Genomic DNA, 26,648 nt, shown 5'->3' with positions numbered 1-26,648 from the left:
AGAAAAATCTGAAATTAAACTAGATTTTACATTTGTGGGTTTGTTTTAAATGATCATAACATTTTGTGTTTTGTTTTAGCAATAGTCCCATTCATATTTTTTCCTTTGCAAAATATCATGTAAGCAAGAGAGGTGGAAAAAAATAGAAGCAAGTTACCTGTTTCTAGATGTTCATAAGGCTTCAGTACCTTTGAGTCATTGTTGATATGGTATTTGGTCCTCACTATATACATTTAGAAACTGAGGCATAAAAGATTAACCAGTGCTAATCAATCTCAAATTATAGGAATGCCATTTTATTATGAGAACATCTTTGATATAACATCTGATATCATTATCCTCCTCTCAAAGTCAGTCTGTTCAGATAAAAAGGTTCTTTAAGGGTGTTCAGCAATATTAGAATGAAAATTAAAGGAGTAATATGTTTTAAAGAATACTTTCATTCAGATGGGTTACTATATATATATGTTCCTTTCTTCACAATAGTGTTTTTTTGCCTAAATATCTGATATCTCCCATGAAAGATACCACTGTCAATTGACTAATATGGGGGAAATTAGATCTGAAGCCTCACCTCACACTATACATAAAAATCAATTCTAGATGGATTGTAGGCATGAATATGAAAGGTACAAAGAGTAAAAATTTTAGAGGAAAATGTAAGACAGATTTTCATGAGAAAATTGATAAATTGCACTATTTAAAAACTTCTTTTCATAAAAAGAAACTCACTAGTAATTTTTAAATCACTCCTCACCCCATTCTAGTAATGTGACTCTTTATTGAAGGACTACAAAATTTCAACATGACTTCACTCCCTGAACAGTTGATTTTGTCCAGTGGTAGGCACCTAGACCAAGCCCACTCACAAAACCTAGTCAATTAGTTATACAGGATTTAGAAAGTTGGAAGAAGGAAGAGTAGGACTATTTCTCAGATAAAGATCTTAAAGCAAAAACAGTTAGTGGGAGCCATGTTCTTCACCACATAGAGGAAACAAGTTTGCAGTGGTGGTCAGAAAGCCATGCCCAGAGAGAAATGAGAGAGTCCTATTTATCTTCTCATTTCTTCTGGTTGTCCTGAAACCTTGCTGAATCTTATTATTCCTTCAATTACAGGAGATACACTAGTATTCCTGCCATAAATCCCTTTTTGCCTCAAAGTTAAATAGGTCTGCATTGAGTCATTTATTGACAAAAGAAGTTGAATACATTAAATTACTTCAGGGTTTCTCAGCCTAAGCACTATTGACACTTGGGTTGGGTAAATTTTTGTGGTAAAGGCAGTCATATGCATTATGAGATGAGCAGCAGCATCCTTCTCATCAATACTTGTCATAATTAAAATGCCTCTAGACATTGCCAGATGTTCCCTGGAGAGCCACATAACCCTCTGTTGAAGATCACTGGGTTACTTAAATTCTTGAGTCCTGAAGAAAATAAACCTATTCAATTTGTGGTTTAACTCAGTATTTTCCCAAACATATTTGACTGTGCAACCCCCATCCTCCCACCCCCTTTCACAGAATTTTGAGTAGTCTATAGAACTCAAAAGTGTGGGGGAAAAGTGGATTATATAACCTGATACTTGATACCATCAACGAAACATATAAATGTCTCTTAGGATTGGTTACTTCTGATGCTTGGTTTCTTCTCAGGTCTTTGATTCATACAATTTGGGAAAGTTAGGTCTCAGTTTATGATCCCCAGATTAGTATTGATCAAATTTTGAGAAAACAAATTAAATGATGATTTGTACTTTTATTCAACAAATATATATTTTATATTGATTCAAATATTGTGCCAAATGCTAGGACTACACAGATTAATAAAATCTGTTCTATTCCTTGAGGAGCTTATTGTCTAGAATGGGAAATATACACATAAATAAATTATTAGAACAACCACATGGTATTATGATAGCCAGCATGACCTTTAGATATATCTAGCTAGTTCTTCAACAAAACCAGACTTTCAAAATATAATTTAGAAAGTAGGGTGCTTTTAAACTTCGTCCTTTTTTTAATATTTTTTTTAGTTGTCAATGGATCTTTTATTTTTTATTTATTTATATGTGGTGCTGAGTATTGAACCCAGGGCCTTGTACATGCCAGGCTCTACCAAGGAGTCACAACTCCAGCTCCTAAAATACATTCTTAGTCAATCAGAATAGATCCATTTTCTGATAGAACTCAGTAAATGTTTATGATGAAAGTAAAGAAAAATGATGACAAACAAGTTTCTAAATAAATTTATTTTTGAAGACTAATAATCATTCACAGTACTTCTGTGTAAGAGTATTGTCTGTCAGTAAGATTAAAATTATTTTAAGAATTCCAGCAAGGGGGCCAACCACAGTGACACAGGTCTATAATCCCAGCGGTTCAGGAGGCTGAGGCAAGAGGATCTCAAGTTCAAAGCCAACCTCAGCAATTTAGTGAGACCCTAAGCAACTTAGGGAGACCCTGTCTCAAAATAAAAAATAAAAAGGACTGGGAATGTAGCTCAGTGGCAAATTACCCCTGGGTTCAATCCCTGGTACCAATAATAATAATAATAATAATAATAATAATAATAACACCAAGGGATATGTTCTAGTCAGCTCTTTCACTGACTAAAAAAACAATTTTAGGGGAGGAAAGCTTATTTAAGGGCTCATCGTTTTAGAAGTCTCAGTCCACAGACAGCTGGCTCCATTCCTTGGGACTCAGGTAAGGCAGGACATCACGGCAGAAGAGTGTAGCAGAGGGAAGCAGCTTACATGATGATCAGAAAGCAGAGACTCCACTTGCCATATACAAATATATACCCCCAAAGCCATGTCCCAATGCCCCACCTCCTCCAGCCACACCCCACCTGCCTTCAATTACCACTCAATCAACCCCTTCGGTGATTAATTCACTGATTGAGTTAAGGCTCTCATAACTCAGTCATTTCTTCTCTGAACCTTCTTGCATTATCTCACATGTGAGCTTTTGGAGGACACCTCACATACAAACCCTAATAGAATATAAGAAAATACTGAGCTAATTTCTAATAAATTATTAATCTAAGTTCTTCTTATAAAATTGTTAACATATGTTACAGAAAAGGAGGAAATCAAACCAACTTCTAGCCAGTAGCATGGTCAAAGAGGGAAATTACCCTGCCCTGGAATACATTTTGTTTGCAGTACATCATTTATTGTCCAAATGAGAGAATTTTTTATTTAAAAAATGAGAAGAATTTCAGCAAAATGTTGTTCTTTGAAAATATTTGACTGTGCAAACTCCCTACCATACCCTTTTCACAGAATTATGAGTTCCATAGAACTCAACTATGGATAAAATTGTATTGTCAGTGGCTAATAGATGTATCATTTTAATTATATCTCTTACTTTCTTAATTTTATTTTTAATTTCTACTGTAAGATTCATTAAAAAGTTGAATATCCTAATATTTAAAAATTTCTATTTTGATTATATGAAAAGGTTAAATGCAATACAAATTAAATAAAAACATTCCTGAAATTATTTTTATAAATACATTCTTATTTAATCCAAATGTAACTCAAATATATACACGTTTATGAAGTAGAGTCCATAAAGAAAAGATGCTTTACTGTAAACTGAATTTCCCCCCACTAAACTGTCTACAGATGTCTTCTCTTATCAGCTTAGAGAATTTTTTTGAACTTTAGATTTTGAAAATAATTCCAAATTCACAGAAAATTTGCAAAAATATTACAATGAAGTCCTGAACCCTTCCCCCAGATTCACTAATTGTTATTTTGTTAAGTGTACTTTCATTCTGTGTCAGGCATGTATATATAACAAGTACTTTGGGGTTTTTTTCTGAATATTTGAGAAGTTGCAGAAATTCTCTTTCATCACTAAATCCTTCAGTATATATTTCCTAAGAATAAAAAGAATACTCTTTCATTTAACTGTAACACAGATATGAAAATCAGAAAATATAACACCAATACAGTTAGTGTTATTTAATATAGTCCATATTCACATTTTATCTGTGATATTTACTTCAGTTTTCCCCCTGATTCAGGATTCAATCCAATATCACACACTGCATAATAGAAGTTTTCTCTAATCTGGAACAGTTTTTTAGCCTTTCATTGCCTTCTCTGACAATATTCTTAAAAAGAGTTTAGAATGTTTTCTGTATATTGCTCTTCAATTTAGTTTGTTTAATGTTTTTTCATTATTATAATCAGATTGTGCACTTTCTGATAACAATATTATGGAAGTATGCTGTATCCTCAGTGCATACACAGGTGATGTTTATTAGGCTTACCTACTATAAAATAAAGCATTTTCCCTTTATAAGTAATAAGTACTTTACAGGGAGGTACTCTGAGACATTTCACCCAGGAGCTTTAGCATACATTGATATTTCTTGCCTAAGTCAGTTATTACTATAATGGTTGCATAGTGGTGATTTTCAAACTCCGTCATTCCTACATTTATTAGTTGACCTTTTGCTAATTGACTTTAGATGCACGGGTTCATAGTGATACGGGGGTTTTTGTTGCTTTCCCCCTTTTCATATTTCCATCTCTTCTTAAACAAATCTGTCTTCTAAGAACAGCAATATATTTGCACATTTGCTTACCCCTACAACACACAAAATAGTTCCAGAACTTCTACATTTATGGCACTGCTAAAACCCAAATTCCTAAGCATTCAACATTTGTTTGTGGGCTTTTTTGACTTTAGATTGGAGGTATATCATCATATCACTTTGTTCAAAAATTGCTTGCAAGGCTGGGTGTGTGGCTCAGTGTTAACTTGGAGAATTCTAAATGTAGGAAAACACACTTACATGTTCTAGATTTTTTTTTTCTCTTTTTAGAAACAAGCAGTTAGTGGCATGTCAATACAGCTCATTTGTAAACAAACACCTACACATTAATATTTTATGTGAACTTCTATACCCTTTATGTTCTGCAAGGAAAATATATAATTCACTGCCATTGGCTTTTCTTCTTGCCAATTTGCTGCTGTTGCTGACACTGCAATGAAAACATAATGATGACTATCCTTCTGTAAGGTTTATTTTCATTAAACTTTTTATTTTCAGATAAGTATAGATTCACAAGGTATTGTGAGAAGTAAAACAGAGACCATGTGTATCCTTTTTCCAATTTCCTGACATGATAACATCTTACAAAATTGTAGTGCAATATCACAACCAAGAAATTGGCATTGATGTGATATACCAATCTTACTCAGGTTTCCTCAGTTTTACATAAACTCATTTGTGTGTTTATTTAGTTCTATACAATCTTATAACTTGTAAATTTTTGTATCCACCATCCACCACCACAATCAAGATACAGAACAGTTTTAATACCACCAGAATTCCTCCTACTTTTCAGGACTTATTTTTAATCGCTGGCTTATTCACTTGTAAACAGAAGAGTAACTTTTTTAGATGTATTTTTTTTATCTGTACTAATCCATATAAAATCTTTAAAATAGTAAGGAGTTATGCCAGTACTGATTTTTGGTTATTGTTACTATTTTTTATGTATCCAACTTAATTGTGACAAGTAAGCACTGGTCAGTATTCTGAGTTTCTCTTTACTGAATTTTAAGCATTTAATCATGCAACAAGAATATTCTTATAGACCACTTTCTGTATAAATGAGGGTATTAAGAAATAAGTTAGTTGAGAATATTATCAAAACTTAGGATGAAAACATAGTTATGCCTGTATTCTATAAAGGCTAAGAGAGAACCCAATGTTTAAAAGAGACTTGTTTTCAACTATTTAAAAATTTTGACATGGAGGACTTAAAAGCCTTCTCCTAAAGATCAGGAACAAGACAAGGGCACCCACTTGGACATTGGTATTCAACATCATACTTGAAATTCTACCCAGAGCAATTAGATAGAAAGGTAGGTAGATGAGGAAGAAAGGAAGGGAAAAAGTAAGGAAGGAAGAGCATATAAATTGAGAAGGAGTAATTAAAGTGATTTCTCTGTGCAAATGACATGATGTGGTATGTAGGAAATCGTAAGAATGCACAGGAAGCTACTAGCTAATAAGCTATATCAGCAAACCTCAGGGTATAAGAATTACACACAAAAATCAGTTTTAGGGGCTAGGGTTATAGCTCAGTGGTAGAGCACTTGCCTAGCACGTGTGAGGCACTGGGTTTGATTCTCAGCACTACATATAAATAAATAAAATAAAGGTCCATTGACAACTAAAAAAAATTTTTTATATCAGTTCTATTTCTATACACTAATGAACAATTTGAAAAGGAAATTAGGAAGCAGTTCCATTTACAGTAGCATCTGAAAAGATAAAATACGTAGGTGAAAAACTTGTATACTGAAAACTACAAAGCATTGCCCAAAAAAAAAGGAAAAAAAATTAAAGATGTAAATAAAGGAAAGACATCCTGTGTTCATAGGTAGAAACAGTTAATATTGGTAAGATATTAATTCTACTCCCAAAGCAATCTACAGATTCTGTGCAAACCCTATCATTTTTTGCAGAATGATTAAATAGCATTTTTTATAGAAATGGAAAATTCTGTCCTCAAATTTATATAAAACTGCAAGAGACTCCCAAACAGACTTTAAGAAGAACAAAGTCAGAGGACCTACACTTGTGATTACAAAACTTACTGCAGATCAAAACAGTATGGTATTGACATAATACACACATAGAGCGATGGAATAGAATTGAGAATCCAAAAATAAACCCATACATCTATGACCAGTTATTTTTTTTTTTTCTTTTGACAAGGATGCTGCATCTATTTAACCGGGGGGGGGGATAGTCCCTACCTCATATCCTGTCTAAACATTAACTCAAAATGGATCAGTAACCTGAATATAAGGGCTAAAACCATTTATAAAACTCTTAAAAGAGTGGCAAATCATGACCTCAAATTTGGCGACAGATTCTTAGAAAATTATGCCTAAAACACAATTGACCAAAGAGGAAATAAGTAAATTGAACTTTATCAAAATTAAAAATGCTTCAAAGTATACCACCAAGAAAGTGAAACAGCAAACCACAGAATGGGAAAATGTGTTTGGAAATTGTGTATCTGGTGAGGGTTAATATTCAGAATAGGTAAAGAATCCTACAACTCAGTAATAAAGACAACCCAGTTTTAAAAATAGCAAACATTTGAATAGGTATTTCTTCAAAAAAGATATAAAGTGGCCAATAAGCACATGAAAAGATGTTATACATCGTTAATCATTAAAAGACTGCAAGTCGATACCTTACCCCTACGTGATGGCTGTTTACACAAACAATGGAAAATAATAAGTGTGGCAAGGACATGGAGAAATTGGAAAATAGTCTCACAGTTTTTAAAAAAGTTAAACAGGCTGGGTGTGGTGGCACATGACTGTAATCCCAGTGGCTCAGGAGGCTGAGGCAGGAGGATCACAAGTTCAGTGTCAGCCCCAGCAACTTAGGCTGTAAGCAACTTAGTGAGACCCTGTCTCAAAATTTTAAAAGTAAAAATAAAAAGATTGGGGAAAGCACCCCTGGGTTCAATCCACAGTGCCAAATGAAAAAAAAAAAAAAAAAAAAGTTAAATATAGAATTGTTAACCATCAGTTTCACTCCTTGGTATATGCCCTCCCAAAATATATAGAAAATTATGATTCAGATAGATATTTGTTCATTCAGTCATTTTTCACAGTACCCAGTAGATAGAAACAACCCAAAGATTTATCACTAGATGAATGGATAGATAAAATGTGATAGATACATGCAATGGGATATTATTCATCATTAAAAGGATTGAACTCCTGATATGTGCTACAAAATGGGTGAATTTTGCAAATGTATAGACCCATAAGGACATGTTTTGTAAGGTTCCAATTATATGTAACATTTAGACTAGACAAATTCAGAGACAGGAAGTATACTTACTATAAGTTAAGAGAGGCTGGTTGGAGTGGGCAAAGGGAGTTACTGCTTAATGGTTAAAGTTTTTTAAATTGAGTGCCTTGAACTTTGAAAGCACTAAAAAAAAAGCTCAAAATACATCTGAGGAGTTTTTAAAAAGAGAATAACTGTTTTGGTTTGGACCTGGAATGTCCCCAAAAGCTCATGTGTTACCAATATAGTCTCCAATGCAACAAGGTTCAGAGGAGGGATTTTAGGTAATGATTGGATCATGAGGACTTTCACACTGATTAATCCATTGATAGCTCAATGGACTATTGGGAGGTGGGACCTAGTTTAAGGAGGTATATCACTGGGAACATGCCCTGAAAGGGTTTGTCTCCCACCCCTTCCTCTCTGCTTTCCCTGGCTGCCCTGAGCTGAGTAGCTTTCTTCTACCACATCTTTCACCATGATATTCTGCCTCTCCTCAGGCCCAGACTAGTTGAGCTGACTGACCAGAAACTGAATCCTTTGAAACTGTGAGCTTCTTCTTTTACAAAGCTAAGACAATGATGAAACAATTTAAAGCTAAGAATGGAAAATAATTGAAAAGGGTCAAGATAGAAAAACATACAACTGAAATAGAATGATAGTGTTAACAGTCAAGTTATAGCCTATCATTGTGGCTCATGTGTAATCCTATCTTCTTGGGAGGTTGAGGAAGGAGAATCGCAAGTTCAAGGCCAGCTCTGAGCAACTTAGTGAGATTCTGTCTCCCATTAAATTTTAAAAGGGCTAGGGACATGGGGCTCAGAGGTAGAGTGCTTACCTAGCATGAATGAAGGCCTGAATTCCATCTACAGTACCACCTAAAAAGAAAAAAAAAAAAAAAAAGTCAAATTGCACATGACTTGAGACTTTCTTCAGAAATTAATAAAGAATTAAAAGCATGAGTAATGGCTACATCCAGGGTCTTTTATTTGGCTGAAGAATCTAAATTCAGTGTTCTTCATAATAAGAACTTTCTCTGAGGAAAAAGAGAATTCTGGATTTTAATGACACCTTTTTAGCAAGTTGAGGAAATTCAACAAAAATCCTGTATTTTTGACATGTATGACTTTCTCAAGAGAAAAGAACATATTCATAGTTGACATACCATAAGAATCTGCCCTGAGCTAATGCAGTCTGACTAATATGTCAAGTCTTAGACAACTTTTTAGTATACCAGACCAATTGGATTATAGTTTCTTTCACTTTTTTTTTTTTTTTTTTTAAACCAGGGATTGAACCCAGAAATGCTTTTAACACTGAGCCGCATCCCCGGCCCTTTTTTATATTTTATTTAGAGACAGGGTCTCACTGAATTAGGGCCTTATTAAGTTTCTGAGGCTGGCTTTGAACTTGCTCTTCTCCTGCCTCAGCCTCCCAAGCCAGGAGGATTACAGACATGCACCACCACACCTGGCCCTAGTTTCTTTTTAAGGTATCACAAAGGTTCAGTCCAGACTACTTTGAATTACTAGATGCTAAAAATGAATACTATTGGATGTTTATTGGTTAACAAAAGGATTAATTCAAGGAAGACCAATAGTTCTTTTTTCTCTAGTTATGTGCTATTATAGTTTTTTGCTCATATACAGGGTTTGTTAAAATATAAGGATGTCATAAAACTGGTAGCAGTCACTGAATATCTGAACAATGCACTCCTGTCAACATCTGGACAGTTCAGAGTATCATTATAAGATGAAGGGTTTGATCCAGTTAAGCCAGAGGCAAATATATTTAAGAACGAAAGTGTTCTGTAAGATATGAATGGCACACCCTGATGATACTATTATTCATGAACTTGAAAGGGAGAGCAACAGTAACTTTGAAATGTTGTCTATAATAAATATGTTCTGCAGGCAGTTGGAAAAAGTAAAAAATTGTTAGTTTTCAAAAATAAATGTTTGAAGATTATTGAGATGATTCTAAAGAACGTCTCCCAAGCAAACAGTAATGATGTTATAGTACAGTGAAGTAGAATTGAACCATACGTTGAAAATTATTTAAAAAAAAAAAAAACTATCAGTGAGCAATGAATATCTAGTTTCCAACTCAAGTGGTATTAAATATGCTTATAAGAATCACTGTTTTGTCTAGGGTAAAGAGGTAGTTACTTTACCCAAAATTTGCTCAGCAAGCAACTTGTCTCCAAAGTTTATGAAGGCTTCTCTACTTAGAAGACATGGAAAAGAACATACATACTTGCATTTCTCAGATTTAACAGTTGAATGACGGTTATAAAACCATGCCAGGAATTTGGTTACCTACCACTGAAGTAGAAGGAGTTGATTTCCTCCAGGAAAAAAGCAAAAGGAGTAGGAAGAGAGGAAAGGAAATTAAAATAAAAGATCTATGGAGTATCTGCTAGTCCACTTGATCCTGCAGTGGAGAAACTTGTCCCTGAAAAAGCAGTTTATGTCAGGCATGTCTTGAAAAGAATTTCCCTAGATCATTGATACTCTTGCAGGTCAACATTATCAAAACAGTTTACTTAGCCTGACTCCTGAAGGATTGTCTTCATTTGGGATATTTGTTAGGAGGTCCTTTTGGAGATGCTACGTTGCGCAACTCTGGCAGCACCCAGCCCTTCCCACACAGTTCCTTCAAGGTCAACAAGGAATACTACCTGTTCTTCAAGATGTAGTAGGACAGTGTGCAAAAGCTTTGCCCCTCCAGTTTTCCCAGGAAAGGGATATGAGATACAAGGATTTCTTCTCATAGCAAAGTAGCTTACTTACCTCTGCTTTGTACACCTGGGCATATAGTAGGTTTTGACATCCTGTAGGAGAACCTGGAGGTATCCAGTCTGAGTGGGAGTCACATAATTCCTCTCGTTCCTTTGGGCTTTTGGAAAGGGCAGGAATCCTACTGTGATACCATCTCTACCCAAGCTTCTAGTATTCCAGTATATTTGGGTCCTCAGATAAATTATTTTTAATTTTTAGTTGAAATCCATAGATATTTTTAAAGAAAAAAATCATCCATAACTCTACTATTTTCTCATAATTTTCTGCTTTTACAATGTCATATCTCCATTCCTTATTTGAATATTTAGATATATGAACGTACTCAATGTATATGAATAGTTTACCCTATAGTGTTTGTCCTTAATAACACAAAATTTGTAATGGAAAACACTGATGTAATCTCAAAAAGTATTTAATTAAAGAGTTTGATTTATCATAAAAGCAGTAGTATAGACTTGTGCTCTGTGAAACAGTAGTCACTAGCTAGATGGCTGATGAGTTCCTTAAATGTGGCAAGTCTCAAATGAGATGTGCTATAAGTGTAAAATGCACATCAGACAAAAAATATAAAATGTCTCAGTAATTTTTATATTGAACACATGTTGAAGTGATAATAGGATGTATTGAGTTAAAGAAAATATTAAGTGGACCTATTTCTTTTTATTCCTTTTAATGTAGCTACTAAAATTCTAAATTACATATATTAGGCTTGCATTGTATTTCTGTTATACTGTGTTGATATAGATTATCATATACAGCTCTGGGGTTTTAAAATTGAAAAAAGATTCTAAAATTGCAACAATAAGAGAATGGTTAATTTATCTTTAGTATGTTTACTAGATAGAATATTATACAGTCTTTACAATTACAGACAGTTGGAATATATGGAAGAAAAAATGTGTGATGTTCTATTAAGAAAGCACAATTTAAACTTACAAAAAAAATTTTTTTAATCTAGGAGAATTTTCCAAAATACTAACTAGAAATGTGTTCAGAAGGGAGGATTACAAGAGAGTTCTTTCTTTTTTCTTTATTTTCAAATTTTAAAATTACCCTCATATATTTTTCACCCTGGAATATATAAGCCATAGAACCTAATTTTTTATTTAAAATAAGTCACTGGATAACACTGCTTCACAAACTCAGATCAAGGTAAATAAGTGAACCCAATGTGTTAATGTACATAGGTATTATTGGAAAAGGAACAAGCCTTTGTCTTCTCTTCCATGTCTTAATGAGAAGAGAGTAAAGCTCCAAATAGATAGTTGATAACATATACTGTGTTTGTAAAAGAATGAAGGCAGAACATTTACTTCTTTTACCACTCTGAAAGCTATAAAGAAAGGATTAGAAAACTGAATCTAAGTTTCTGTAAATAGAATTACAGCGCGGAAAATAACTTACTATGTTTACATACTTTTGCTAAATAATTTTTTTCACTCTTAGATTCATGGTGTTGCTATCTAAAGTTGAGACTTCATCAGAAGAAATCATGGAAATAATGAAAAATTTAAGTAATATAAAGGTTTGCGCTCTTTTTTTTTTTTTGCATTGAATTTTTCATACGTCTATCCCATTTGAGAGGGATAATAGGAAAGAATCCCCAGACTAGAGAATCCCATCCAGTAAAGAATTTGCAAAGGATATGTTTAATTTGCTTTTCAGGGGAACTTCTTTGCTTATTTAGCATGACTTAACTGTAATATTTTAGTAATTATTCTCACATTTAAAAGTAAATTTATAGATTGTTTAATCAATTAGTTTTTGTTCAGACATTATAAGGCTTGCAATAGTTGACCTACTAGAAAATGTTTAATTTCCTCACATAAAGTTTAAGTTTTTCGAATGAAGAAAACTATACTATATTTTCCATGTCACTTATCATGGAGAGTTCACTTATAGAGAATTTTCTTAACTCATTTAGAATAACTTGCTTTTAGGCTTTAGAGGGCAATAGAGAGCTTGAAAATCTCATTAGCATCTCCCGTACATCATGTTTCTTAAAAAGAGAAGTGGAAAAAACCAAAGAACTAGGTAAGAAAAATTTATGGTTTTTGTAGTAATAATTTTAAAGATAAATCTTAATTTTTCCCAAATTTAAATTTGATATACTTATTTATATATACACCACTGTTGGCCATGGGAAAGAAATACTATTGCTTTTTTTAAATAAGGCTTCCTTCTTTTATCAGGATGTTATTTTGGGGACTACTGTTTAATGTGAAGGAAAAGATTGTTACCTTAGAAATGCAAGTAGACTTCTTTTATGTATAACTCATTTTAAAAATAAGATATTTAATAAGGCATTGCATTTTGTACTTGATATCTATAGATAAGTATTGCTTTGAATTCTTTTTTCTCATGAAGTTGTTTCTTCCAAGTAAGGAGAAATTATTCATGTTCCATTTTAATTCTTAACATGATTTTTTTTTTTCCTTTTAGTGACCAAAATAACAAAACAAAAGCTGTTTGAAAAGAGGAGTTCAGTACTTCCTCACAAAGGTAAAGGACTGTTTTATTTTATTGCATGAAGAGGTGCAGGGATTTCAGCCACATCCAGCATGGATGAGGAAAGTGTTAACTGCCAGAGGACGGCAATAATGAGTTAATTACTAATAAACTTATCTAATCAGTAAACACAAGAGCCAATATTCTTTTTAGTTGAATGGGGCCATACCAGATCTGGCCTCCAACGACAGGATGGAGAACCCCACCTTCACCTTTATTTATAGTTGCTTAGGTAAAGAAGCCCAGACGGGGAGGGCTTCTGTGAGAAACAGGATGGGGCGGAGTTAGGGAAGCCATTTACTTAGGGAGTTAGCATATCCTCAGATGGTGAGCCACTTTATACAGGGCCACTTAGTCCCTGGCAGTCTGAATCAGTCTCCCATGACTGTCAGTTCCTGGGCATCAGACCTCTATATCCCACAGCTCAGCCAAGTCTGATTCTGCTACACGTGGATGGCTCCCCACAGACGCTTTCTTCTCTTTTCATCAAATAAAACAAAATCATCATGAGTCCTTTTTAGTATATTCTTAAGACCATGAAGCTCATTTGAAAAACCTTATATTTCATTTAGCAGAAGACCGAGTCTCATGAGATCATCTTCCCTGATGATTGAATTTTTAAATGTCTTTTGAAGTACAATTTTAAATTTTGTCCTTTATTAAAATTTCTTTTTCAGAGCACAGACAGTAAGGGCAACAGTACATTAATTAGCCCATTTTGTCCCACCATCCCAGATGTGAAGCACCTATAAAAACTTTAAATGAGCTTATGGTAACTTTAAAATAATATTTAAATATTTATTTGCAGAATTGATCATTGTTTTTAGTGGTAGATTAGAAAGATATATAAAGCATTAAAAGTTAATTTGTAACCAGTGTCCTGGAAACATTAATGACATTGTGACATTGGCCTCTTAGCATTTCACAATATGGGAAACTCAATTAGAAGGTTTTTTTTATTTTTGGGGGAGTGGTGGTGCTGGGGATTGAACCCAGGGCCTTGTACTTACAAGGCAAGCACTCTACCGACTGAGCTATCTCCCCAGCCCCTCAATTAGAAGGTTTTTTAAAGTTTTTTCTTTTTTCTTTTTAGTTATACATCACAGTAGAGTGTATTTTGATATATCATACATACATGGAGTATAATTTCCATTTTTGTGGTTGTACATGATAAGTCACACTGGTCACTTATTCACTTAAGAATATAGGAAATTTATGTCTGATTCATTCTACTATGTTTTTCCTACTCCCACCCCTTCTCCCTTCCCTTCATTCCCCTTGTCTAATCCCACAATCGGGTGAACCACCACCACCACCCCACCCAACCCACCCCCACTTATTGTGAGTTAGCATCCACATATCAGAGAGAACATTTGGCCTTTGGTTTTTGGGGACTGGCTTATTTTACTTAGCATGATAGTCTCTAGTTCCATCCATTTACTGGCAGATGCCATAATTTCATTCTTCTTTATGGCTGAGTGATATTTCATTGTGTGTGTGTGTGTGTGTGTGTGTGTGTGTGTGTGTGTGTGTGTATATATATATATATATATATATATCACATTGATCCATTCATCTGATGAAGGGCATCTACATTGGTTCCATAGCTTAGCTATTGTGAATTGAGCTGTCGTAAACATTGATGTGGCCTTCCATTTCAAGTTTTCTGAGCAATCTCCATTCTGCCTTCCAGAGTGTTTACACCAGCAATATATGAGTGGACCTTTTTCCCACATCCTCACCACCATTTATTGTTACTTGTATTCTTGATAATTGCCATTCCAACTGGAGCAAGATAAAAATCTCAGTATAATTTTGTTTTGGTATGGGGGATTGAACTCAGGGGCACTCAATCACTGAGCCACATTCCCAGCCCCATATTGTATTTTATTTAGAGACAGGGTCTCACTGAGTTGCCTAACACACTTTGCTTTTGCTGAGGCTGGCTTTGAACTCACGATCCTCCTGTCTCAGCCTCTGAACTGCTGGTATTACAAGTGTTCACCACCATGCCCAGCTCAGTATAGTTTTAATTTGCATTTCACTATCAATTAGAAATTTTTAAGTTCCCATAAGAAATACATATCTATACTTCAGGAAGGAAAATAATCATGGACAATAAAATATTAAAACCTGTAGACCAACTCTTTAATTTTGATATTACTGACATGGATGCTATTCAGTAATCTCTGCAAGTGGAGTTAGACCTTTGCTCACCATATTGTAGTCTACCATTTTTAGTTATCAGTGACTACCATTGATTGAGTGCCAGTAACTACTATGTTCCCAATACTAGGGTCAGCATTTCTTTACAGCAACACTGCAAGATAGCTATTTTTGTTTTATCATTATGGACACCAAAAATATTAAGTAACTTGCCCAAAGACACTGCTGCTTATGTTACAGAGCAGGAATTCCAACTAAGGATTAGTATGACTTTAGAAACTATGGTCTTTTCATTATTTCATGTTTCTCCCTAAAATAAATGAAATCACCCAGTCATCCCAGCTTCCATATTGAAACTTTACACATAACTAAAACTGATTCAATCAAAGCAATATGCAGTAGAAAGTACCATGATTCCAGTCAGATCCAAAGGCCACACAAGACCCTCCAAAGCTCTTCTGGGAAGCAAGTGAAGCAGGCTTCGTGAGCCTTTCACTAGGACATCTAATTTATACTGCAATCCTAAGAATATGAAGGGTAGCTTTCTCAGAAGAAGCTTAGGCTCTTTCTCCTGGATTAGACTATATAACCGTGTTTCAACTTCTAGAGAATCATAATGTAAAATTTATGTTGTTATTTCCCAACTAAAAGAGATCTTTTTTTTTAAGTTTTTGACATCCTTTTTTTTTTTTTTATTTATTTTTTAAATTTATTTTTATTGTAAACAAATGGGATACATGTTGTTTCTGTTTGTACATAGAGTAACAGCATACCATTTGTGTAATCATACATTTACATAGGGTAATGAATGATGTTTGATTCATTGTTATTTTTTCCTACCTCTCCCACCCCTCTTTTCCCTCTATACAGTCCCTCCTTCCTCCATTCTTGCCCCCCTCCCACCCCCCATTATGTGTTATCATCCACTAATCAGCGAAATCATTCATCCTTTGGTTTTTTGAGATTGGCTTATCTCACTTAGCATGATATTCTCCAATTTCATCCATTTGCCTGCAAATGCCATAATTTTATTATTTAAAAGAGATCTTTCCTTTGTAAATACTATCCCAATAGTATGGTTTTTAAATTATGTAATTCCCTAGAACTCACTGGAATTAGACACCATATAGTTTGCATTTACCTACAGTTTTGAGAAATGAGAAAGAGAAAAATTCTAGAACAAATAAGCGAATGTCAAGAAATTTTTTCAAAAGTATCAATCTGTCATTAAAACATTTTTCCCTCCAGGGGTTACTTTTTTAATCTTCTTTATCCATTATACCTCAGTTCTTGGTCTATTTATGCAGATTAGCCTTAACTCTGTTTTCTGTTACTTAAACATTAAGACTAACTTGTCCATTATAGGTTTTCCCCAAAGGGATGAGTTTTGTTCATTCATAAAGGAAATTGTAATACTAATTTATGTTTTTACACTTCTAATAAGTGTTGATAACTTGCTGCTTAAATAAAAACTGTATTTTTTAAATTGCATAATACATAGTTATAAGTATTATGTACATATTTATCATCTTCCATTTGTGTTTCATAGAAAGAACTACATTAGTTCTGTTATTTCTTGAGGTATTCAGAACTTCACTACCTTCTCAACTAATTTTGAAAAACGATCGCTGCCTGAAAAATAGATTAAGCTTATTTTCTTTTTTAATTTGAATTTGAGTCATGTAGTTCTACTGAGTACTTTTCCCACCTTTCTCTGTTTCTAACATGTTTTTTTTTAGTTTGGGGGGTTTTGTTGTTTGCTGTTGTTGTTAAAGATGATGTACACATATAAACAGAAGTGAAGACACACATAATTTATAAAGCTTTTACCCCTTCCTATTCATACACTCATTTGAAGAGAAATTTACTGATCATTTTTTTTGACATTTTTAAAAAATATTTTTTAGATGTTGATAGACCTTTATTTTATTCATTTATTCATATGTGGTACTTAGGATTGAACCCAGTGCCTCACATGTGCTAGGCAAGTGCTCTACCACTGAGCCACAACCCCAGCCCCTATTTTTTGACATCTTAAACTTGCTTTATATGTTCCTTATTTTGAGATTTATCTTTCAGCTTTTTATAGAAATTTCTACTTTACTCTTTTCTTTTACTATACAATACAATTACCAAGAATTGTTTAAATTTTAAAATGATCTGAGAATCTTCACAACATTAATTGTATAAAGTAAAAATCAGCCCTATGGTTAAGTACTGAATTTGTTTCATTTAGATAATCATGAAATTGAGAACAAGCCAGTTACATTTTTCACTATCAAAAGTAGGTCACTCAGATTCTTCTTTCAAATCTTTTTTTTTTTTTTGGGGGGGGGGGGCGGTTCTCCTTCAGATTCTTATAAAATTCTCCTGAAATAATTTAAACAGACAATACCAGGAGAATTACAACAATTATGCTGTATCATTCCCTCTTCACATTGGTCTTTTAGTTCTACTTGTTTGTTCATTTCAGTGCTAGATCCCTTAATATCACTTGCAGTCATTATTATAGGAAGAAGAGTATAATTACAACCTTCAGTGTTTTAAATAGACATATTCCTAAGGCTTTATATAAATAAATTCAAATGAAATTTAAAACACACACCATAAATGAAAATGTACCCTGAAATTTCATAGTTTTCAGAAGAACTGAATCCTGTAAATCAGGGAATGCCTTCCTAAATTATATACATAAAAGAGGCTCTCTCCTGAAAACAAGTTTCTTAAACAAAGAAAGCCTTCTTTTTTTTGTTACTTAGAAGTAAGCCTAACTTAACTTTCCCTAATAATATTGGCTTTATGACTATTAGTAAAATAATGAAATGAAAGAACCTTTTTCTTTTAGATCTGGATGTGAATTTTCATAATTATTTTAAATTTGTTATGCTGAAGATTTAAAACATATGACCATTTAGTGGGTTGATACAGATAGAATGTCACATTATCATCACATGGTAAGGCATGAAATTTATTTGCTTTACATAATCAACCTCTACCTAAAACAACTTGATAGAGATATTTCTTAGTCAATAGATGGCATTCTGTAGTACTTAGCATTCTAGTTTTTTCTGGAGATAGTAGAAAATGCCATCATTGTTTGTCTGTGTCTAGTACTTTCAGTAAACAAAATGTTTTTGAAAAGAATGTAAGCAAATTGTAGAGCAGTTGCCAAGATATGAAATCCAAACACTTAGCCTCAGTCCAAAACACATTTTATCTGTTTTGAGAATAATTGTGTAGGTTGCAGTATGCATATTTTAAATGAAACAATCATCTGAATTTCGAATTGTTCGAAAAAGTTGATTGTTTCAGCTGTTTGTAATAGAAACTTCTTCAGAATTTTTAACTCTGTTGTTTTTAAAAACAGCATAAACTCTTAAGTTCCTGTTTTCATTAGTTAATTTACTATTGTAAATAGTAAAATTTGTATTGTAAAATTCAATCTTGGTTATAGGATTTAAGTTTATCATATTCTTAATCTACAGGACAAATGTTAAATTCCAGTTCCAAAACTATAAAATAGTTTGATATTGCCTTTTCATTCTTACCACCCACTGAAGTATTTTTTAAGCATAAAAATATGTTGTCCTTTTCCCCACTCAGTCTTGAAAAAGTATTCATCATATCAGCCAAATCATTTTACTCACAGAAGACTTCTACCCTTTTGTTTTTATTTTGTTATATCTTGACATTAAACAATGTCTTTTTTCAAACAGATACTTCCATTTTTTAAAGCCCTGAGGTTTGAAGTTTAGACATGATGAGTTTTAGGAGAAACAACAAAAATTTCCCCTTATGCTTTAACATTCTGGATTTATCTGGAGATAAAAACAATGGCGCTATTAATTTCAGTAGCACAAATATACATTAATGTACACCATAGTCCTTAGCTCTTTATAAGGATTCAGCTGTCATGTATGCTGTACGTGGGTCATACCTTTCCTATCGATAATGTTAATGCTCTTGTTTTACACTATTCATCACTATGTGGGGGGTACATTTCAACTGCTGAAAATTCTTACTAGAGATTTGTCTAGGATTTAAGGAAAAGCAAACCGGTTTATTACTTCACAAAGCCTTTTTAATAATTTCTCCCATGATTTAATTTTTTATACTTTTACTAGAAGTACGATCATTTTTCTTTTGAATATAATCAGTAAAAAAATGTTAAAACTATAGATTTGGACTCACTTAATAGCAATTATGTGTTTAAGAGGTGTAAATAACTTGCTAGCAGACACTACAAATATCCAGGTGCTCTGTATGTGCTGATGACAACAAAATTGAAAAGAAAGACTGTAATAATTCTGACTGGTTTTCTCTGCAGAAGATATTGATTATTTGTGTGTGGTGAGAGATTTGGAAAATTCAATTAAAGGAGTTGTGCAAAGGTTTCATAAATTTTCCTTCTACAGCGTGTACACAGACATTGTTACGTATTAAATCAATGCAGCACTTCACAATATATTTTCTTTGAAACATAAAAATAAATAACATTTAAACAGTTCTGCTTACTACAGAAACAAATTTTATTTTCTGTGAAGCATTTAGTCATGTGCTATCACTGACTCATACACATTTGCCAGCTGTAACAAATTTTATAGACATTTTCCCTGGAGACAGATCTCACATACTATGAATTTTTAAATGAGCAAATGGTGAAGAAGGGATGTCAGCAATATAAAAATTGATCAGTTAAAAGATAAAAGCATAAGTAAAGAGATTTGTATGGTAGTCTTAATAGGTTTTATTAAATAAAAATACTATAAAAAGACAGTAATGAATAGACTGAAGACTAACTGTTCTTGAGGTGGAGAAAAATTATTCTGGCACATTTATAGAAATTGGTTTTCTGTCACCTCACAGGTGAACATTTTTTTCCAATCTTAACTGTAGTTTAAAAAGCAACCCCCCCAAGAGTTAGATAAATTATCTAAGTGGTTTACATATTTTAAACACATACATAATAAAGCAGATATTTATACTTTTATATAACTAATTATATAGCTAAAAGCAGGACTTATGTAATAAGTAAATATTAGGTAATTTTTTCCTGCAGCTCAGACCTCAGGAAAGAGGAGAATGGTCATTTTTATTCATACTTCATACCATATGCTTCAGCCCACTGCAGTCTCTCTCTCAGTATTCCAGACCTCTCTGCTGCTTCTCCCTCACCTAGATTGCTTTTTCTTCTTGTCTAGCAAACTCATGCTTATCCTTTAAGGTCAGCCTCAGATGTGCCATTCTCTGTAAAGCTCTCCCCAGCTCTCCTAGTTAAAGCCAAATTGCTTCATCTTCTAGGCTCCCACAACATTTGCGTGAATATTTCTAATGTATCTTGTTGGAATGCATTGTAATTCTCTGGTTACAGGACTCTTCCTGGACTCCTCTTTCGCAAACAGTCTTAATCTCTATGGTAGCCCCAGACCCTGGTATGGAATCTGGAGAGATCAGATCGCAGTGCATTGAATATAATGAATGGCCATTCTTAGAATTTTTTAAAGAATTATCTAATTACTTTTCAGTGCTTGAAAATGACTCTCTTTACATGCCTCATTAATGTTGATTGATACCTGTTATGAACTAGTCATTGTTCTAGCCTTAGGGATATACTGACAAGACAGACACTGTCCTGCCCTCAGGAGTATAGAATCCTGCACATACAACAAGTACTCATAATAAAACAAAGAGTATACTAACAATGGTGGTATTTGTGTATTATAATAATTTCTGGCTTTTCATATAATAAATTTTTAAATGTACATTCCAAATAGAATCATGCTAACCAAGATATTAACATGAAAATTTGTAGCCCCACAGCTATTTATCATGTAAAATAAAACTCAAGGTTATTTTAAATTTCATTTTGATTGAATATTTATTCTGCATAATATAGTGACAAGTTACTCTGAACTGTTTTCTGAAAAAATCTTTCTTCTTTCATATAGAATTATGTCACCTTGACAGCTACGAATTCCTTAAAACCATTTTAAACTAAGGTAACTATTTACTTTTCTCATTCAGCTTAGCCTTGTTGGATTTTACTGTGTTGTTCAGGTGCACTTGTTTGTTTCGTATTTGCACAATCAGAGAGGGCAAGGGACTCGAACCTGGGTCTCCAGCATGAGAGTCAGGCACTCTACGTGAGGAGCTATACGGCCAGAACTGCTGTGTTGTTCAGGTGGAAACACTTTATTTGCATTACCAGATTTGGTACTATCTTTCTATACGAAAAGGTACTGAGCTTTGGAGCTTTACTTGAAATTATATTTATTCTTGTAAACAACAGAAGAGCAGTCTGACAAGATCTGTGAGTTAAAGACTGATTGAAAAAGCACAATGTAAAAGTCAGAGGACACATTTTTAACTATAAGGAGGGTTCCTTAATTGAGCACCTGTGATATAAACAGTTAAATAGATACTGAAAAATAGATTATAGTTTCCACAGGACATATCTGACTGAAGATATAACAAGTCTGTTAAATTTGGAAATGTGCTAACAATTTCCATTTAAGTAAATAATTTTATATTAATTGTATTTTCCCTTCAAAACAATTCCTATTGATTCAGCAATTGAAGATGATAGTTTATCATATCTTAAGTTATAAACTAGAAGCAAAGTTAGTCATGATGTGACGTTAGCATTTAATGTACCTGTTATTCAAAGTTCACATTCGGAATTGGTATTATTCCACTGGCATCAACATTAAAAGATTTTTAGACACTTAACAAGATGTTGCCTGCTATTTCTTAGGAAAAAAATAAATTAAAAAAAATGAAAGAATTATATTCTATCTATAAAAATCATATCTTTGGAAATATCTCAATTGATTAATTTTAGCCTAACAAGTTGTTTTTGAAATAGTTGCAAAGCTTCTTATATAGAAAATTATGTCACTTTCATTCATTAAAATGTTGTTAGATACAATAATTTTTATAATAATGGCTAACATTTATTGAATATTTTTTATGTGTCAAGCACTATTATGAGCACTATGTGCCTATCTTTTTAATCTTCACAATAACTTGTGAGGTAGATACTGTTATTATCTTTACTTATAGGTGGGGAAACTGAGGCACAAAGAAGTTAAGTATCTTGTCCCAGAATCACTGAAGTCAGAAAGCCAGGCCAGTAAGTTGAGTTATCTGGTTCCACTTGACCACTACTTAGTAGTAATCTACAAATGTCAGGTTTCACTACTAGTCAAGGATTTTGTATACTATTAAGTAAGGATAATACACACATACACACATATAATTCATTCATCAAGAGGTTAAACATTTTATAAAATTTCTGACCCAGGAAAATTCCAAGAGAGAACTATTTTGTTAGATGGTATTCATTAACACATATTCACAGCCATATATTAGCAAATGAACATACTCATTTAGTATATGATAGTCTCATTAATAAACTATGGAGAACCTGAATACTGAAAATAGCTTTGTGTTCATGGATTCTACTAGAGGTCATCATATTTTATTACACTTCTTTAATCTTTGAGTAGTACTTTAAAGAAATTAGAAAGAATTAAGATTGAACTACAAGGCAGCTTCCCTTTAGTGAGCAGTAAGAAAGAAATGACAGTTAAATGCAAAGACTTCATCTTCAGGGCATTTTCCTCGTTTCTGCTTTTGACTGTTTGCTTCTCACTTTGGGTACTTGGTTCATGCTCTCAAGTCAATTCCTTGACTTTAGTTTTCATCTTAGTGAAAAAAAGATTTCCAAATCTGTTTGTGACCTCCCTGAGCTATAAACCTATAATCTTAGCTGCTGTACTGATTTCATCACTTACCTTCAAAAGTGCTCTTTCTTTTACCTTTCTAGCAATTATACATTGTTCCACTGATCGGGCTTAAGAGCTTAAACTTTGTTCAGAGGTGATATGACCTGGTCACAGCTGGGATGTTGTGGGGGGGAAAAAGAGTTTTAAGTTCAGACTCTTCTTTCTAGGGTTCTGGCCAATAGCAGATACAGACAAGAATTGTGAGTCCCATGAGGATCAAAGTATCAACTCAATTAGTGGAGGAATTTATAAACCAGCATGGAAAGACCTCTGGCAGAAGCTTGGGGTAGCTGAAATGGATTGTGCATTAAAGCAAAAGTGGAATCTCTTCTCTCGCATATTGAATCTAAAATCCTTGAATTCTGGATGTGTGCTCTATGAACCTGGGAGAAAAGCTCAATCTTGAAGTAGGCCATAAGTCCACATGCCTCCAAGGCTGTGTAGACCATCGACCTTCCTTAAATGTGTGATTGTTGGTCGGTATGACAGAATGAAGTGGTGTCCTTACTACAGGAAATTAGGAAGTACAAAAGCCATTGGACTTCAGAGAAGGCAATGATAGGAAATAACAACATGAACAAAAAGAACAGAGAAGCAAGATGATGGAAAGATAGATTCAGGCCATATCATTGACAGTTACCGTCACCAGACTAAGATGTTTGGACTTGATTTATTAGACAGAGGTGGGCCAGTAAAGATTATTATAGAAGTAATAATCAGAAATGTTTTAGAAAGAATATAGTTGCTCTGAAGGATGAATGCTGCCACTCCCTAGATGTGCTATGACATGTATCATGTTAATCAAAGTGTTTCATTTTGCTGGATCCTAGATTTGACCTTAAAATCTTAATAGTTCTCCCAGCAGCCATGATCAGTTGATGAAACTTCTTTGCAGGATCTTCTTTTTTAAAGAAAAACAAAAACAAGATTTGGTTAGATGTCCAGCACCAGTTCTACTACCTACTTAGCTGTGTGACCTGAACAACACAGTTGGTTCCCCTAAGTGTTGATTATAAAATGGGACTAGTTATTTGCTTTGTGAAAGTGTATAAAATAATTAGCTTAATTAATCTCTCCTCCATGGTAACTAATAAATGATGGCCTCCCTTTGCCGTTTAGTATTATCACTAGCTTTAACAACTGTATCAGTATCCTATAAGGATATTAAGTAAACCCTAGAGTGCTTAAAATCTTCAGAATGCAGACCAGACTATGAAACAAAGTTTTGGCAAAAATAGGTTGTCAAGTTGGCATCCCATCTTCTAAGACAAGAAGTAGAATATATATGGACTTTTATGAATAGGTAAATATTAGGGCTCACTGTATACTACTTCTTCATAGATGCTGATGTAAGCAAAGAAGAGAAAGCTCCACATGCCCAATGGGAATTTATACCATCATTTGCCAATGGCTGCTTTCTTCTAAGTCTTCTCCCAAGGCCCAACAAGACAAGAACCTCTTCCACCACTAGGAGTCCCCAGAGGGACACACTTTGAATAGGAATGTGTTACAGTAAACACTTTCCCCCGCTTTGGCAGCTGTTGGGGGAAACACCTGCTGAAAGTCCCTTAAGGCTTATAGTCAAAGGCATGTAAATTTGGTGTTTTCAGTAGGTCATGTGGAGTTTTGAAATTCTCATGAAAGTAACTCACGTAAATATCTTCACATAAACTGAAAAGGCCTGTCAGGGTAGTCATACAATTATTTATGAAGGTGAATCTTGCTTAGATGACTTAATTAAGCACGAGAAGTTACCAGTATCTAAACTAAGTACTGACTTACATGACATATGAGTGTTTAAATCATTTCTTAAGTGATGCATGAGATTATGTGCATTTGAAAACTCATGATGATATAATAATCATCTTTTATATCCTGCAGATATTTAGAAGAAATGCTGTCACTATGAGCACAACTACTGCATCTGCCTGATCATATTTAAAGGAACAGAAGAAATATTTGTAATTAATCTGCCCAGTAAATACCAGCTCATAGCACTAGGCAGGTGCAAGTCTAGATAAAATTTCTTGCAGCTAATTTAAACTTTCTACACACATCAGTAGATAATCTTAATGTAAATATTACATTTCTTCTTGACCCTTTAATGTAAGCCAGCATGTACAGGTGGATCTTGACTTATATTCTGTATCATATATTTCTGTATACTTTTAGCATTTGTGGACAGACTTACTAAAGCATGTAGGAAAATACTCTGCTTCTAGTAGACCCAAATATTTTCTTGGAACTCAGATTAAATCTAATAGTGAGTTGAACTAGGTACCACTTTTCCCACTTCATGCCTCAGCTGCTTATTAATTTATAGGTTTCTTAAAAAATGTTTAAAAATGTACTTAGAAGCTTATTGCATAGCCACTATCTCAGGGATGAGTTTTATTATTATATGCTAGTTTTTTTCTATGCTTGTAGAGAAAAATACTTTCAAAGTTTTAAATTCCACACCTTTTATAAAATATTGCAATGCATTTTTTTAGTACATACATTTGAATATGAAGTTTTTTTTAACTGAATTACATAACCTCCAATAAATTTCAAAAAAAGACCTTTATTATGGGGCAGTATGTAATCCCTTCCAAATTATTTAAATTCTACTATTCTGTGTTGCTTTTATCACTATTTGTATTGTTGTTCACAAAATAAGTAAGTACTAAAGTACATGGCAAAAGTGTGTTTAAATCATTTAAGTGAATACTATGTGAAAATCTGAAACCATTTAACAACTTAAGGTGGAAAATAACCCATTTTCCACTTAAATTTCAGATTCATGTCTTAAAGTGTTTTTTTAAACTATTCATATAAATTACATAGGTACTAAACAGTAATCCAATTAACTGTTAAACCTAACTGCCTTTATTAGTGATTTTCTTGGTACTATTTAAATGTTTTAAGATGATCTGTTTGCTAAATATTAAGAATACTTTAAAATATACTAAAAAGGATTGTTCAAGCATTGAAAACTAACTTCAGGAGATAAGCCAAAACATTTTATAAAGTAACCTATATTAGGAAACAAAGGGTTAAGAAGTAGATTGGTTTCATATGTAATCCAAGTTATGTAGGTATGTGCTTAATGCTCTTAAACCAGTTACTGTATGTTTGACCTCTTGATATACTAAGCTTTTGCCTTTCAGAACAGCTGGGTTGCTAAGAATCATTTCCCAGTTCTCTTCATTGTAGATCAGATGACTCTCGCTTTATCACCCTTGGAGGCTGCATGAAGGACAAAGCAGAAAGATCCACACACAAAACTAATGTTTATATGGGGGGAGGGGCATGGGGGATATACTTGGCCCTGATCTTCCAATGAACATAACAGAAGAGGGACCAATTGAGACTTGAAACCATTGTGTTACTACAACCATTATTTAGTTATAACCCATCCATCTCTTACTCTCTATCTATTGAACAGAGAGGCTCCTTTGGCTGCCCTGACTTTTGTAAATGTTTCACTCACTTATTTGTGGTTTATCATTTGGACAGAATGCTACATCGGGAATTTTCTCCCCTCCCTAAAG

The 26,648-nt window shown here is 33.5% G+C and overlaps 1 protein-coding gene across 2 annotated transcripts in view; it reads left to right on the top strand.

Moving 5' to 3' along the window:
* ITGB3BP (integrin subunit beta 3 binding protein) overlaps positions 1–25,559 on the top strand; it is a 53,780-nt gene extending 28,221 nt beyond the window's left edge. The window contains exons 5-9 of one of the 2 annotated variants that reach the window (XR_013763129.1): positions 12,101–12,179; positions 12,595–12,688; positions 13,097–13,156; positions 21,277–21,385; positions 21,510–22,162. Coding sequence is in view for 1 of the 2 variants with exons in the window: in XM_079135940.1 (XP_078992066.1) it covers positions 12,101–12,179; positions 12,595–12,688; positions 13,097–13,156; positions 21,277–21,326 (283 nt within the window). In the remaining variant the exon portion in view is untranslated. Of the gene's footprint in view, positions 1–12,100; positions 12,180–12,594; positions 12,689–13,096; positions 13,157–21,276; positions 21,386–21,509; positions 22,163–24,996 lie in introns of those variants that run through there. The other variant, XM_079135940.1, reaches the window with a different exon arrangement.
* The last annotated feature ends 1,089 nt before the right edge of the window (positions 25,560–26,648 follow it).

The sequence above is a fragment of the Sciurus vulgaris genome (genome assembly GCF_902686455.1).
Source record: "Sciurus vulgaris genome assembly, chromosome: 1".
Lineage (NCBI taxonomy): Eukaryota > Metazoa > Chordata > Mammalia > Rodentia > Sciuridae > Sciurus > Sciurus vulgaris.
The sequence above is the reverse complement of the archived record's forward strand: the minus strand, read 5'-3'. Positions and strand labels throughout refer to the sequence as shown.